The sequence below is a fragment of the Pithys albifrons genome, chromosome 1 (genome assembly GCF_047495875.1).
Source record: "Pithys albifrons albifrons isolate INPA30051 chromosome 1, PitAlb_v1, whole genome shotgun sequence".
Classification (NCBI taxonomy): Eukaryota; Metazoa; Chordata; class Aves; order Passeriformes; family Thamnophilidae; genus Pithys; species Pithys albifrons.
This window is the reverse complement of record NC_092458.1, coordinates 126,733,368-126,748,533: the sequence shown is the minus strand read 5'-3', so window position 1 is coordinate 126,748,533 and position 15,166 is coordinate 126,733,368. Positions and strand designations below refer to the sequence as shown.

General features: G+C 54.6%; 2 protein-coding genes across 2 annotated transcripts; both read right to left on the bottom strand.

Annotated features, from left to right (window-relative positions):
- Window positions 1–614: 614 nt before the first annotated feature.
- Window positions 615–14,436, bottom strand: LOC139677609 (olfactory receptor 51E2-like). Its single transcript, XM_071567734.1, has 2 exons — window positions 14,355–14,436; window positions 615–3,473 (listed from the first exon to the last, which is right to left on the bottom strand). Exon 2 carries the CDS (start codon window positions 3,425–3,427, stop codon window positions 2,477–2,479), a length of 951 nt encoding a protein of 316 aa, XP_071423835.1. The 5' UTR covers window positions 3,428–3,473; window positions 14,355–14,436; the 3' UTR covers window positions 615–2,476.
- Window positions 9,340–14,437, bottom strand: LOC139677603 (olfactory receptor 51G2-like). Its single transcript, XM_071567721.1, is given in 3 exon segments — window positions 9,340–9,863; window positions 9,866–10,541; window positions 14,355–14,437. Coding segments are annotated over 2 exon segments (972 nt in total). The 5' UTR covers window positions 10,514–10,541; window positions 14,355–14,437; the 3' UTR covers window positions 9,340–9,539.
- Window positions 14,438–15,166: the final 729 nt, after the last annotated feature.

The following is a 15,166-nucleotide window of genomic DNA, read 5'->3' as shown; positions in this document are numbered from 1 at the left end:
AGGGGGTCGGGCTGTGCCCCAGGGCACAGGGACAGGAGCAGAGGGCACGGCCTCAGGCTGGGCCAGGGCAGGGGCAGGGGGCACAGCAGCAGGAATTTCTGCCCGGAAAGGGTGGGCAGGCACTGGCAGGGGCTGCCCAGGGAGGTTTGGAGTGCCCAGCCCTGGAGGTGCCCAAGGCAGGACTGGCCGTGGCACTGAGTGCTCTGGGCTGGGGGACAAGGTGGGCATGGGGCACAGGGTGGGCTCCAGGGGCTGGCAGGGCTTTGCCAAGGTGGGCATCAGGCACAGGGTGGGCTCCAGGGGCTGGCAGGGCTTTGCCAAGGTGGGCATCAGGCACAGGGTGGGCTCCAGGGGCTGGCAGGGCTGTGCCAAGGTGGGCATCGGGCACAGGGTGGGCTCCATGAGCTGGCAGGGCTTTGCCAAGGTGGGCATCGGGCACAGGGTGGGCTCCAGGGGCTGGCAGGGCTTTGCCAAGGTGGGCATGGGGCACAGGGTGGGCTGCAGGGGCTGGCAGTGCTTTGCCAAGGTGGGCATGGGGCACAGGGTGGGCTGCAGGGGCTGGCAGGGCTGTGCCAGCCTCAGTGACTCTGGGATTGTGTGCCACTGATGGAGACACAGAGCTCAAGGGCACAGGGCCCTCCTGGGGCAGGGCTGTGCCACCCTTGTTCAGTCCCCAGCACTGCTCTGGGTATCTCAGAGGGTCCTGCTCTGCAGGGCTTTGTGCCCTCGTGCAGAGAAACCCCCCGTGTTCCAACCAGAGCTCCCCCACCCCTGGCATCTCTCCTTCTGCTTCTAAAGGAAGAGATTTATTTTTAAAATAACAAAAATAATAAGGGAAATCCTGGGTGTCACCACCCTTCCCATCTGTGATTCTTTGCCCAGTCCTGGGATGGTACAACGTCCCTTCCCAGGTTCTTTGGCCTTTTCCAAAATATGCAGCAGTGTCTCTGTCCTTGGAGATATCCCAAAGCTGTCTGGAACCCACCCTGGGTAACCCACTGTCCTCCTGGCCCTGCGGGTTGGACCTTCAGACATGATGACCTTCAGAGGTGCCTCCCCCCTCAGCCATCTGTGGTTGTGCCTCTGTGATGGCATGAAAATAAATTTAATTTGCTCTCAGTCCTTCACCATCCCTAAGTCTTGCTGATTTTTGTTGTATTAACAGAGCTTTGCTGGAGTGGCCCACAGTGGAAATCGTGAGAATAAGGAGAGCAAAGGCTGTTGAGGTCTCTGTTTCCTGGGCAACACCAAGGAAGTCTTTAAAAAGCTCAGAAGCTGAAGATTCTGAACTTAATTCATAACTTCTTAGGAATTCCCAGTGTGGAGTCAAAGGCATTAAACATTTCTGACTTGGAAATGAGACTTCCTTCAGCTTGGAATTATCACTGACATTTATAACTTGCTTATTTTTTTCTCCTGAGATGATGTTTTATTGAATTTAATTATAAACTGAGATTATTTTTACACTTTCTGCCTGTAACTCTGGGTCTGAAATTTTTCAGAGAATCTGCTACAAGGAGGCTGAGGGGTCTTGATGGAGCATCCAACAGGTCAGAACAAGACCAGAGAAGTGGAGGTTCTTCTGGAGCTCATTTGTGTGTCTGTGACATGATTTGTTGTCATTATTTAACTTGGGCATTGATGCTACAGCCAAAATTTCTGGCAAAAGTTTTGGAATGTGAATGTGCCCCGTGTGGAAACCATGAATTAACAACCCCCCCAACCACGGCAGCACCTGCTCTGCCCTGGTGTGGGTGAGATTGGAACAAAGAAGTGCAAAGTGGAGATATTTTTATGAGTTTGTCGAGTCACTTTTCCTTCCTGTTGCAGATCTTGTGTTGAGGGATTTCTTACAGAAAATGGGCATATGAACAATCCAGACTGTATGGACTCTGTGAGACTGAAGCAACTACCAGCAAAGAGCAAACAAAGCCACAGCTGCTCTTGGCTGGTAAAGGAGAAATCACTCCCGGGGAGTTCACAGCAACTCCCTGGAACTTTCTCTTGAGAACTCCTCAAGCTTCTCTCAGGACTCCAGAGATTCACCTGGGAACAGTCAGGATGTTTCATCAAACACTGGACTTGTGAGACATGGAATGTACCCAATTAGAAATGTAGTTTAATGGCGTGAGACTCACAGTAGCCAATTAGCACGAAGCTTTAACCCAAATAAACCATTTGCAGTGTATCAATAACGGGCATTCTACCCTAAATCTCACTGATTGTCGTGTGGTGTCCATTCGTTCCTCCACAATAAATCCCCTTCATCTTGCTCAGCCAGGGCTGGATTTAGGTCAGTGTTGTAGTAGATTCTCTCCAAGTCTGGTGAGGGCAAACACTCCTGGAAGGAGTTTACAGTCACTGTTTACCTCTTGCCTCGCAGCAGCACCTCAGAGCCCACTCAGGGGCCAGTCCTGCCTTGAGGACCCTGAGTGTGGAACATGAGCCAGTGTGAGGACACAGGACGGGTCACAGGTCACTGGGGGGGTCTGTCACTCACATGGAGCAGACTCAGGATCCTCCTCTGGATCTGCTTGGTCCTCACCCCGTAGATGATGGGGTTGAGCACGGCAGGCACCAGGATGTAGATGTTGCCCATGGTGACGTGCACCAGCGGCGCCAGGTCCCTGCCAAACCGGTGCACCACGGACAGCCCGATGAGGGGCACGTAGAAGGCCAGGACCACGCAGATGTGGGCGACGCAGGTGCCGAACACCTTGAGCCTGTCCCGCCAGGCGCCCAGACGCAGCACAGCCTTGAGGATGAGGATGTAGGAGAGGCAGATGAGGACGGCGTCCAGCCCCATGACCAGCAGGATGGCGGTGAGGCCGTACACCATGCTGGGCGTGGTGTTGGCACAGGCCAGGTTCATCACGTCCTGGTGCAGGCAGAAGGAGTGGGACAGCGCCCGGGAGCCGCAGAAGGGCAGGGGCAGCAGCAGCAGGGGCAGGGGCAGGAAGAAGAGCACACCCCTGGCCATGGCCGCCAGCCCGATCTTGGCAGTGGCGGCGTTGGTGAGGACGGCGGCGTGGCGCAGCGGGTGGCAGATGGCCACGTAGCGGTCCACGGCCATGGCCAGCAGCACGGCGGACTCGACGGCCGAGAGCGCGTGGATGAGGAACATCTGCAGCAGGCAGGCGCCGAAGCCGATCTCCCTGGAGCCGAACCAGTAGAAGCAGAGGACGCGCGGCACGGTGCAGGAGGACAGCGCCAGGTCGATGGCCGCCAGCATGCAGAGGAACAGGTACATGGGCGCGTGCAGGCTGCGCTCCAGACGCACCGCCAGCAGCACCGCGCAGTTGCCCGTCAGCGCCAGCACGTAGGCACCGCACAGCACCGCGGCCAGCCAGCCCTGCGCCGCCTCCAGCCCCGGCACCGTGGCCAGAACGAAGGACGGGCGCTCCTCAGAGCCGTTGGAGAAGGGCATGGCCCGCGGCGGGCACGGCGCTCATGCCGGGCCAGGGCACTGCCCGCTGCAAGGGAAACACAAACAGAGCCTCAGAATGGCAATTCCACAGCTGTGGATCCCACAGGGTGTCCAAGGCCAGGCTGGATGGGGCTTGGAGCAACCTGGGCTGGTGGGAGGTGACCTTGCCATGGCAGGGGTGGCACTGGGGGGGCTCTGGAGCCCATTCCGGGAAATAGAAGCAGAGAATCAGAGAATCTATTGGGTTGGAAAAGACCTGCAAGATCATCAAGTCCAACCCTTGATCCAACCCTACTGTGATCACCAGCCCAGGGCACGGAGTGCCCTGGGCTGGTGATCACAGTGGGGTTGGATCAAGGTGTGGTGGATTCTCACTCAGTGCCACATCCATTGGGTTGGAAAAGAGCTCAGAGATCATCAAGTCAAGATGTGTTGGATTCTCACTCAGTGCCACATCCATTGGATTGGAAAAGCCCTCTGAGATCATCAAGTCCAACCCTTGGTCCAACCCTACTGTGATCACAGTGGGGTTGGATCAAGACGTGGTGGATTCTCACTCATCACAGTGGGGTTGGATCAAGACGTGGTGGATTCTCACTCATCACAGTGGGGTTGGATCAAGACGTGGTGGATTCTCACTCAGTGCCACATCCATTGGGTTGGAAAAGCCCTCTGAGATCATCAAGTCCAACCCTTGGTCCAACTCCAGTCCCTTTACCAGATCATGGCACTCAGTGCCACGGCCAAGCTCAGCTGAAAAACCTCCAGGGATGGGGAATCCACCCCCTCTCTGGGCAGCCCATTCCAATCCCTGAGCACTCTCTCTGCAAAGAATTTCTTTCTGCTCTCCAACTTCAATTTCCCCTGGCAGAGCTTGAGCCCATCGTGCCCCCTTGTCCTATTGCTGAGTGCCTGGGAGAAGAGACCAACCCCCACCTGGCCACAACTTCCCTTCAGGGAATGTTGGAGCTGCCAGGATGGTGCAGGGAGCTCCTCTCCCATCTCTGCACTCCATCGGGGTGGATGCAACAACACCTGCAGTGACAAAATGCTGACATTTGAGTTGGAACAGGAACTGTCTGAACTCTCTTAAAGGCAGAATACCATAAAATCAACATTTTACATGATTAACCCACTTGTTTTCTTTCAAAAAGGGCAAAATAAATAAATAAATAAATAAATAAATAAATAAATAAATAAATAATAAATAATAATTAATAATAATAATAATAATAGTAATAATAATAAACAACAGAATTTTAGTGTTTCCTGTAAAACTTCAGTTCTGCTTGATTGGTCTGCAGTCCATGATGAATGGATGCAACAACACCTGCAGTGACAAAATGCTGATATTTGAGGCTGGATGGGAACTGTCTGAATTCTCCTAAAGGCAGAACACCATAAAATCAACGTTTTACTTGATTAACCCATCAGCTGGACTTGTTTTCTTTCCTTTTCAAAGGGCAAAATGGAAAATAATAATAACAAAAAACAAAGACAATTTTTGTGTTTCCTGTAAAACTCCAGCTCTGCCTGATTTCTTCCATATGTGCTGCAGTGCCCTGTCAGAATGTGCTGTCAGTGCTGCCTCCCACGGCCCAGCCGTCCCCAGAGCTGCCACAGGCACAGGCACAAGGGGATATTTTAAATTTTTTTGTACATACAAATTGGACTTTTATCCTTTCAGCCTGAAAACACGCATGGAAAAATCAGAGTATCTGTATAAAAAAAAAAAAACAAACCAGATTTTTTGCCTTATTCTGTGTCTGCAGGTTTTCCAGGAGGGCTGTGGTCCAAAGGGAATGCTCAGCAAGGCCTCTTGGGGTGCCATTCCAGCCTCAGGCACCAAGTCAGCACCTGCCTGGAGCTCTGCTGGAATAGCCCCCCATCCCCCTGCCCTGGAGGGACAGCACAAGCTCCAGCACATCCCCTGGGCTGGCTGTGCCCAGGCCATGCAGGTCACAGCTGCAAAGTGGGTTCATGACGAGATCTGCAGTTAATTAATGCAATTATCTGATAAGTAACTCTGGCTTTGAAATGGTGGTTGTTTTCCTGCACAGCTGGGGAGAAGCCCTAAAATAGCCCTGGCTTTGTTCCCCTGATATGGGGCTGTTCCATCTTGGAGCTGTAACAAATAAGGCTCAGATTGCAGCTTTTTATACCCAACTTGCTCCCAGCGTGGGGGGACTGGTGCTGTCACTGGGCCCAAAAGCTATTCCAGGAGCAGCACTGGCAGCAAAGCACTTGCATTAAGATGAACAAAAACCTCACCAAGCAGGAGAGGCACCTGAGGCCACTCACCTGAGCCCCACTGGCAGCCCCTGCCCTCCCATTCCCCCCCTGGGGAAGGGGCTGAGACAGGCACTGAAACCTTCCCTGAGGCTTCAGCTCACCTCTGCTTCTTTGGCATCCAGAAATGTACCCCTGTTTTCAGAAGTGACTCATGATTTGGGATTGCTGGTGGGATGAAAACCAGGTGCTGTGAGGGCCTGGCTTTCTGCAGAGATAAAGCTGGATCCATGTCTTTAAAAACACCAGTAAATGCAGATTTATTCTCCCAAGGGGATCCAAACAGCTCACAGAGTCACAGAATCATTTAGGCTGGAAAAGACCTCCAAGATCATCGAATCCAGCCTTTGACCACCTTGTGAAGGAACCACAGAATGGTTTGGGTTGGGAGAGACCTTCAACATCACCCCATTCCAACTCTCTGCCATGGGCAGGGACACCTTCCACCAGACCAAGCTGCTCCAAGCCCTGTCCAACCTGGCCCATCTATCCCTGCCCTCTGGCAGTGGAAGCCATTCCCTTTTGTCCTGTTCCTCCATCGCTTGCCCAAAGCTCCTCTCCAGCTCTCCTGGAGCCCCTTTAGGCACTGGAAGGGGATCTCAGGTCTCCCTGGAGCCTTCTCTTCTCCAGGCTGGACACTACTCTCAGTCTGTTTTCCCCATCCTCCTTCTCCTTGTTCTTCCTCTTTCCCTTCTCTTTCTTCTTCCCACCTCTGTCTCTCCCTCTCTCCTTCCCCCTCCACAGTTCTCTCCAGCTGTGCTGACAGATGTGCTGACACCCCCCAAGCCTCACCCTCCCTGTCCCCCCCCCAAGTTTTCTTACAGTGGCAGAGGCTCCTCAGGCTGCTCTGGAGAACGGTGCACTGAGGGAGCACAGACAGCCAGGGAGAGCTCGGCGAGTTTTCTGACTGGGAGCAATCTCAGAATCGCCTCAGAATTCTGAATCACCATTCTCAGAGCCCTGTGCTCCAAGCCAGGTGTCCCTTCAGCAAAGCCCTTTCCTGCTGAAGTTGTTCCCTTTTGTGAGCCCAGCAAGCCCCAGTTACACCATGGCTGTGGGAGCAGAGTGGTCCCCTTGGTGCTGTCCCAGTGCCAGCAGGACCTGCCCCTGTGCCAGGCAGAGCTCAGGGGCTGTTAATGAACATCCTGGGACACTCAGATAATGAGCACAGCACAGAGCAAGCACTGGCCTGGGAGTTCTCCCCTCAGGGAACTTCCCTGCTCTCTTTCTCTTTGGTTTCTTTTTTTATGGAAATGTTTCTGCATTATTTTTTCTCTCTATTTCAGCTACTGTTTGAGTGGAGCAGGAAGGACAGACTCTAATCCGGGCTGGTGTGAGGGTGAAGTGCCCAGAGTGAGGCAGAACAGCCAGGGTGGGTGTGGGGTCCTGTCCCAACACCTTCTGCTGCTTCACCCTTCACTGACCTTGCTCCCCATTCTCCATCACGGTGAAGAGTGGCCAAAATAGGGCTGAAGATCAACAAAAATACAGCAATTTGGAGGAATGAAATATCCCAGCTGGGCCTGGACTCAGGTGCTCTGCTCTGGGTGACAAGGGGGGGATTGGCCACAGGCTGCACTCGATGGTCTCAGCTCTTTTCCACCCTCAGGGATTCTGTGATTCCCTTCCAGCATTTTGGGGCATTTTATTCTGTGTGTGGGAGAACACGAGCCAGGAGGACCATGAGCCCTCTGTGCATGCCTGGCTGAGACCCAGCCTAGGGCAGAGCCCCTGCTGGGACACCCTGTCCCCTCCCACCTGGGGATGCCCCAGACATCTCCTCTGAGGGGCACAGCCAGCACAGCACACCCAGCTGGGAGGTTGTGACAGGTGGTCCTCAGTGTCAGGAATTGTAGCCATCCTGTGATGTCTCTAAGCCCCCTTTATACCAGCAAGAAGTTCCAGCCCCTCAAGCCCACCCCAAATCACACCTCACTCATCCACTCCTGTTCATCTACAGCACATCCTGAGGATTTTAAACAATGCCAACCTACTATCTTGGACAAAAAAGGCTTCCTCAAGTCCTGTGACCTGTCACAAGGAATTGATGTATTTTATTGAAGATGCTGCTCACACACATGACATTTAATGCAAAACAGTGCCTGGGACAGTCATTAGACTTGGCAAGATGGGGACACTCAAAGACATCCAAAAGAGAGGGAAAAGCAGCTGTTTCCACACTGTGAATGGACATGTGTTGTGGTTTAACCCCAGGCAAGGACCAAGCCCCAGCAGCTGCTCACTCACTGTCCCACCATGGGATCAGGGGGGGAATCTGAGCAGGAAAAGCTGGAAAACTTGTGGGTTGAGATAAAGACAGTTAACAGGGAAAGCAAAAGCCACACACACAAGCAAAGCAAAACAAGAAGTTCCCTCCCACCTCCCATGTGCAGCAGGTGTTCAGGAGAGCAGGGCCCCATCCCACGGAACAGAGACTTGGGAAGACAAACACCATCACTCCAAATGTCCCCCACTTCCTCCTCCTCCTCCTCCCCCCACTTCTTATACTGAGCATGTTGTTCCATGCTTGAAATATCCCTTTGGTCAGTTGGGGACACCAGCTGTGTCTGCTCCAAAGTCCCCTCACACCCCCAGGCCCTCCCCAGCGTGGCCTCAGGAGGGGCAGGAAAGGCCTTGGCTCAGGGCAAGCTCAGCCAGAACAAACCCATCTCTGCATTATCAACCCTGTGCTCAGCACAGACCCAAACACAGCTCCCCGTGAGTGACTGAACCCCACACCAGCCCAAAGCAGCACAACAAGGCACTCCAAAGACACGGATGAAGGCTGAGCATTTTCTCTGGAAGGCTGAGAGTGTCCAGGCCCCCTTGCAGGCAACTGATGAGAAATGCTCCAGCCTCTGGGCTGAGCTGCATCCTGTAGGATGTTTCCAGCTGAACCACCAGGGACTGGGATACCCAGGGGGGCTCCCAGCTCTTGGGCCAAGCCCTGTCCTGTGGAGTTTGCTGCTGGGTTGGCTGTGCTGTGGCATATGGGGAGGGGACAATGACCCCATGCAAGGGTCTCTCAGTGAAGGTTACACCCTGTTCTCTGCTATCAGTTTGCCTCACGTGTGTTAGAGGTTCTTTGGTCCCCCCATCATGTGACTTGGAAAGTCCTGCAGCCCATTTTTCTTTAATTGTTTCCCTCTCACTGGGGTTCCCTTGGATGTATCAGTGCTCTGGTGGAAGGGATGAAAACCTTGTGCTTGGACCCAACTGGGAAGTTCACAGCTCTGGGTAGAGGGACAGCATCCAAGTGGATCTGCAGTGCTTTCCTCTGGCAGTAACGGGCTGTGTGGATGGAGCACCAAGAAACCAGTCCAAGAGTTATCACCAAGAAACCAGTCCAAGAGCTGTGACCAAGAAACCAGTCCAAGAGCTGTGACCAAGAAACCAGTCCAAGAGCTGTGACCAAGAAACCAGTCCAAGAGCTGTGACCAAGAAACCAGTCCAAGAGCTGTGACCAAGAAACCAGTCCAAGAGCTGTGACCAAGAAACCAGTCCAAGAGTTGTGACCAAGAAACCAGTCCAAGAGCTGTGACCAAGAAACCAGTCCAAGAGCTGTGACCAAGAAACCAGTCCAAGAGTTATCACCAAGAAACCAGTCCAAGAGTTATCACCAAGAAACCAGTCCAAGAGCTGTGACCAAGAAACCAGTCCAAGAGCTGTGACCAAGAAACCAGTCCAAGAGTTGTGACCAAGAAACCAGTCCAAGAGTTGTGACCAAGATAAAACCCCAAGATTTCTGACCAAGAAACCAGTTTGCTGTCTCTGACCAAGGACCCAGTCCCCCAGCACTTTCTGGCAGAGCTGGAGTGGGAAGCTACCAGTCAGCCCCACCCTTCCTCCACAGGGCCCTGAGCAGAGCCCCCCGGATGTGGCTGGATTTGATGCTGTAGATAACAGGGTTGAGGGCAGGGGGGATGATGAGGTATGTGTAGGCCACCAAAGTGTTCACAAGAGGAGGAACATTCTTTCCAAAGCGATGGATCATGGAGAGTCCGATCATGGGGATGAAGAACACCAGGACAGCACAGATGTGGGACACACAGGTGTTCAGAGCCTTGAGACACTCCTCCTTGGTTGCAAGGCTGATGACAGTTTTGATGATGAGGATGTAGGACAGCACAATGAAGATGAAGCCATTCCCACCGTGGACAAGAGAATGATCATGCCATAGAATACATTGACCTTTATATCTGCACACGCCAAGTTCATGATGTCGGGGTGGAAGCAGAAGGAGTGGGAGAGCTCCATCTTCCCGCAGTAGGTCAGTCTCTTGAGCAGGAAGGGGATGGGGAGGAGGGAGACCGTCCCTCTGAGCACGATGGCCAGGCCTATCTTTGTGACAGTGGCCTTGGTGAGGATGGAGGGGTGTCTCAGGGGCCGGGAGATGGCGATGAAGCGATCAAAGGCCATGGCCAGGAGCACGGAAGACTCGATGAAGGACAGAATGTGGATGAAATACATCTGGGTGAGACAAGCATCGAAGGCAATGGCGCGCAGGTTGAACCAGAGCAGCCCCAGCGTGGTGGGCAGCGTGCACAGCACCAGGCCCACATCGGTGACCGCCAGCATGGACAGGAAGTAGTACATGGGCTCGTGAAGACTTTGGGTCTTCTTGATGATGAACAGGATCGTGCAGTTTCCCAAGAGAGCAGTGAGGTAGAGAGCACAGAAAGGGATGGAGATCCAGGGGTGAAGGCCCTCCAGGCCCGGGATGCCCAGCATGAGGAAAGCTGAAGGCTGATGGAAGGAGCTATTGAACCTCCACGTGTCCTGTGAGTCCTGCTCCATCCCAGCTCAGCTCTTGCATGGCCTAGACCTAAAACAAACCAACAACACAACTCCACACAGTTGGACTCTCCACTGAACAGAGAAGCTGCACAACCCTCCACCTCCCCCTCCAACCTGTGCAGCCACCCCCCTGCTGCTTGGACACTCCTACAGTTCCCACAGTGTCACACAGCACTGCACTCCTGTTCACCCATCAAACCCTGGAATGAAGGTGATGGATGGATATTGTTCTTGAAAAAGAAAAACCTCAGAATGAAAGAAAAAACCTTCCTGATGAGTGCAACTGTTTCACAGCTGTCCCCAAATTCCAGAGTCTGAGATGCTCTGTTGAGTGAGCAAATGCCTTTGATAGAACCATCCCAGCCATGATCAAGCTGCAGCTATGGCTTCTTTCTGATGCCAGCTCAGTGTGCAAATAGTGTCTGCTTAACTCTGACACTTACTTAGGAACTGACCTTGGAAATAAACACCAAGTTTGTTGGCCCTGGCACAGGGTGGGCAGAGCAGCTGTGGCTGCCCCATCCCTGGGAGTGTCCCAGGCCAGGCTGGACAGGGCTTGGAGCAGCCTGGGCTGGTGGGAGGTGTCCCTGCCCATGGCAGGGGTGGCACTGGGTGGGCTTTGGGGTCCCTTCCAACCCAACCCAGTCTGGGATTCCACGCTGTCAAACACAGCAGAGAACTGGGCACTCGGCCCCTCCTGCTCTTGGCTCGGGTGGTCCCCATGGTAAGGTGGATTTTCAGGGGCTCTCACACCCAAGTTGTTGCTCATTTCACAATCTTGCCATGATGTGGAGGGAAACAAAGGAGTGAAACTCCAGCTGTCCATTTATTAATAACAGGCAAACAGGAGGCAAAGCACAAGATGTTGCAAGTTCAGAGCCCTGGAAAGGATCCAGGGAAAACCTCTGGATCTGAATCAGAGGGAAGGGGGACACAAGATATGGTGGGGGGTTTACACTGGGATCAAGAGTGGGAGGTGAGTGAAGCCTTTATGGAAATCTGGCAGGTGTCTGCTCCAGGAAGTCCAGCAGGAGCCCTCTGGGATGGATGGGGCTGGAGCAATGCCCTGGAATGAGACCAGGGAAAGAGGCTTGTTCAGCCCAGAGGAGAGAAGGTTTGCAGAGACCCACCAGCCTTCCCCAACCTCTGGGGAGGCCCCAAGGAGGCTGCACCAGGCTCTTCACAGCAGAGGTGGCAGGAGAATGAGAGACAATGGGTAGAAGGTGGAAACAAGGGAGGATAAAATGAGATAAAATGAGAAATGTTTCCCCATCAGGCACTGCAGGAGGTTGCCCAGAGGTTGCACATCAGAAGTTTTCAAGCCCCAACTGTGCAAAGCCGTGAACAGCTGAACAGCCTTCTCTGCCCTCCCAGCTGGCCCTGCCCTGAGGCAGATGCTGGACCAGAGACCTTCTGAAGTGTCTCCAACCTGAATTACCCAGCGAACCTCTGAACCTCACACACTGCAGGTTCCTCCACTTCATGGGACAGGGCACCCAACGGAGCTGCTGGAGAGGCTGTTGGGGATCTCGAGCCCCCTTGGGCAGAACGACTCGCTGGGTGGGTGGGGGAAGGCAGAAAATGTGCAAAACAGGAGTTAATTAAAGTAAAAAATGATCTGTGGCTTCAGTCTTTCTGCAGCTTCTGCAGGATATGAGACAGAGGGCACAGAGGGCCTGAACTGTGAGCCAGAGGGTTAAATGTAACGCAGCTCATCTTTGAATAACACACAACTCTTCCATGACGTATTTATTACAGCCCTAATATGATTTTGTTTCATTAGATTCTCAGCTTGAGAGTTTAATGTGACAATAAATCCCAAAGTTTAGCAAGGACAAATGTCCTTCTGCTCCAGGGCAAAAGCAACATGTAAATGATGGAAAATGGGGAAAACCCCAAGTCATTTAATTTCCTCCAGGCAGAGCAAAGTCACTGGTTGGTATCAGGAGTCACCTTGACCTGCAGCCCTGCCGTGTCAGGTGCTGAGGGGACAATCACAGCCCCCTTCAGGAGAGCCTCGAGGGGCTCAGAGGTTGGTGGGCAGCCAGGGCTTTCCCTGACACATCCACAGGGCTTGATGTTACTGAAGGAGACTGTCCAGAGGTACCTCAGGTCCTCACTGGGGGCTCAGAGCTCCCCAGAGGTAAGAGCTGCCCCTTCCTGCCAACCCAACACCATCTGGAGGGTGGGCAGGCCCTGGCACAGGGTGGGCAGAGCAGCTGTGGCTGCCCCATCCCTGGGAGTGTCCCAGGCCAGGCTGGACAGGGCTTGAAGCAGCCTGGGCTGGTGGGAGGTGTTGTGCCCATGGCAGGGGTGGCACTGGGGGGGCTTTGGGGTCCCTCCAACCCAAACCATTCCATAATTCCATGACCTGAGCAGAGAAATAAGCCTGAGGACTCCTGCAGCTCAGTCACCTCTGGGGGCTGGATTAAAAACCTAAAAACTCCGAGTGTGTGCAGGACTGTGTCTGCTGGACTGTCCCCAAGAGCAGCTTCTGGCAGGGGTCCAGAACTCTGAGACACTGAGAGGCAACAGTTTTCCAGGAATACAGAAGCAGATGAAGAGGAAAGACTGTTACTGCATGGTGGGAAGGAGAGGACCAGTGAGAACTCCCCTGGGTCTGTAGGGGAGGCTGCCCCTACAAGAAAACCTCCACCTAAACCTGACTTTGCCAGGCAGCAGCAGCTCCCACCTGACCTCAGAAGCTCCTCAGAAATAGAGTTGGTTCACTGTGCTCCTCTCTTTGCTGCTGTGGTTTGTTCTGTGCTCTGAGATGTTACAGACACAGATCCCACTCCAAGAGGGTTTTACCCTTCCATGTTTTCAGTGTCTATAAAGGAGATGTATAAATATATACACATATAATGTATAAAATAAACAACCACACCTGCTCCTTCATATTTACGTACATTTATATGTGTACAGATAACACAGCACAACTGAGAGCACACAAATATCTCTTGCAGAATCACACAGTGACAGAAACAGGCTGGAAAAGATGTCCCAGCTGACTATCATGGGATGGCAATTGCACCTTCCTCACTGCAGCCAAGCCCTGGGGAGGAAGCAAACCTCGATTCCTGGAGGATATCCAGTTAAGGATTCATGGCAGTCCTTGGGAAGTGTCTGCTAAGGCATCGTGCCACAGAGAGGGGACTGTGCCCCTGCTCAGTGCCCAAGGTGTTTCTGCTGCCCAGGATCGCCCCAGCCTGCCTGGGGGAAGGGGTCAGGCATCAAGGCAGAAGCCTCACAGCTGTCCCTCCTTCTCCAGCCCTCAACAGCCACCTCCGGATTCCCTGCCAGTCCCTGGCTCTGATTTTCACCAATAACTCAAAGTTCTGGTGCTTTGAGGGCTCTTGTCAGTGTAGGCAGGAGCAGGGCCTGGGAGCCGGGGCTGGGCACGGGTGAGACTGAAATGTGCCCTTCCCCAAGAGGAGCCGCTGCCATTTCCACAACTCAGGCATCGAGCGAGGGCTCAGCAGAGGGACCCTGGAGAAGCAGCACCCACAGAGCCCAGTTTCTGCTGACTTCAGAGGAGAGAGACACGCCATTCCCACCGCTCGAGTGGGGAAGAGCAGGGGAGCTCCTGCACAAACTGCTCAGCACAACACGCGGCACCGCGACGGCCCGACGGTCCCGGCAGCGCCGCACCCGCAACTCCACCCGTCCGCTTTCTGCAGCCGATCCCCTTTTCTGCAGCTCATCCCTCCCGGCGGGTCCCTCGGAGCAGCGTGGACATCCCGAGCAGCACCTCGGGACTCACCTCCCCACCCGAGCTCCTGTCCCACCCGAGCAGTGGGAGCGCAGGGAATGGGCAGCGCTGCCAGCGCGGGGCACTCACCGGGCGCTCTCGGCCGGGCAGTCCCGGCGTGAGGCGGAGGAAGGACCCGAATCCACGTCCCGGCGTCGAGTGGGCAGCGCTTGTAACACCCCCGAGCTCCGACCCCGGCGGGACGGCAGCGCTTATCACACCCCCCGACCCCGGCGTGAGGGCAGCGCTTATAACACCCCCCGATCCCGACGGGGGAGCAGCGCTTATCACACCTCCGAGCAGTGACCCCGATGGGAGAGCAGCGCTTATAACACCCCTCCGAGCCCCGACCCCGCCGGGAGGGCAGCGCTTATAACACCCCCCGATCCCGACGGGGGAGCAGCGCTTATCACACCCCTCGAAGGCACGGCAGCGCTTATAACACTCCCCGAGTACCGACCCCAATGGGAGAGCAGCGCTTGTGACACCCCCGACCCCGCCGGGAGGGCAGCGCTTATCACACCCCCGAGCCCCGACTCCAATGGGAGGGCAGCGCTTGTGACACCCCTCCGAGACCCGACTCTGACGGGAGGGCAGCGCTTGTAACAGCCCCGAGTACCGACCCCGATGGGAGGGCAGCGTTTGTGACACCCCCGAGCACTGACCCCGATGGGAGGGCAGCGCCTGTGACACCCCCGAGCACTGACCCCGATGGGAGGGCAGCGCCTGTGACACCCCCGAGCACTGACCCCGATGGGAGGGCAGCGCCTGTGACACCCCCGAGCACTGACCCCGATGGGAGGGCAGCGCCTGTGACACCCCCGAGCACTGACCCCGATGGGAGGGCAGCGTTTGTGACACCCCCGAGCACTGACCCCGTCCAATCGCCCGGCCCGAGCTCC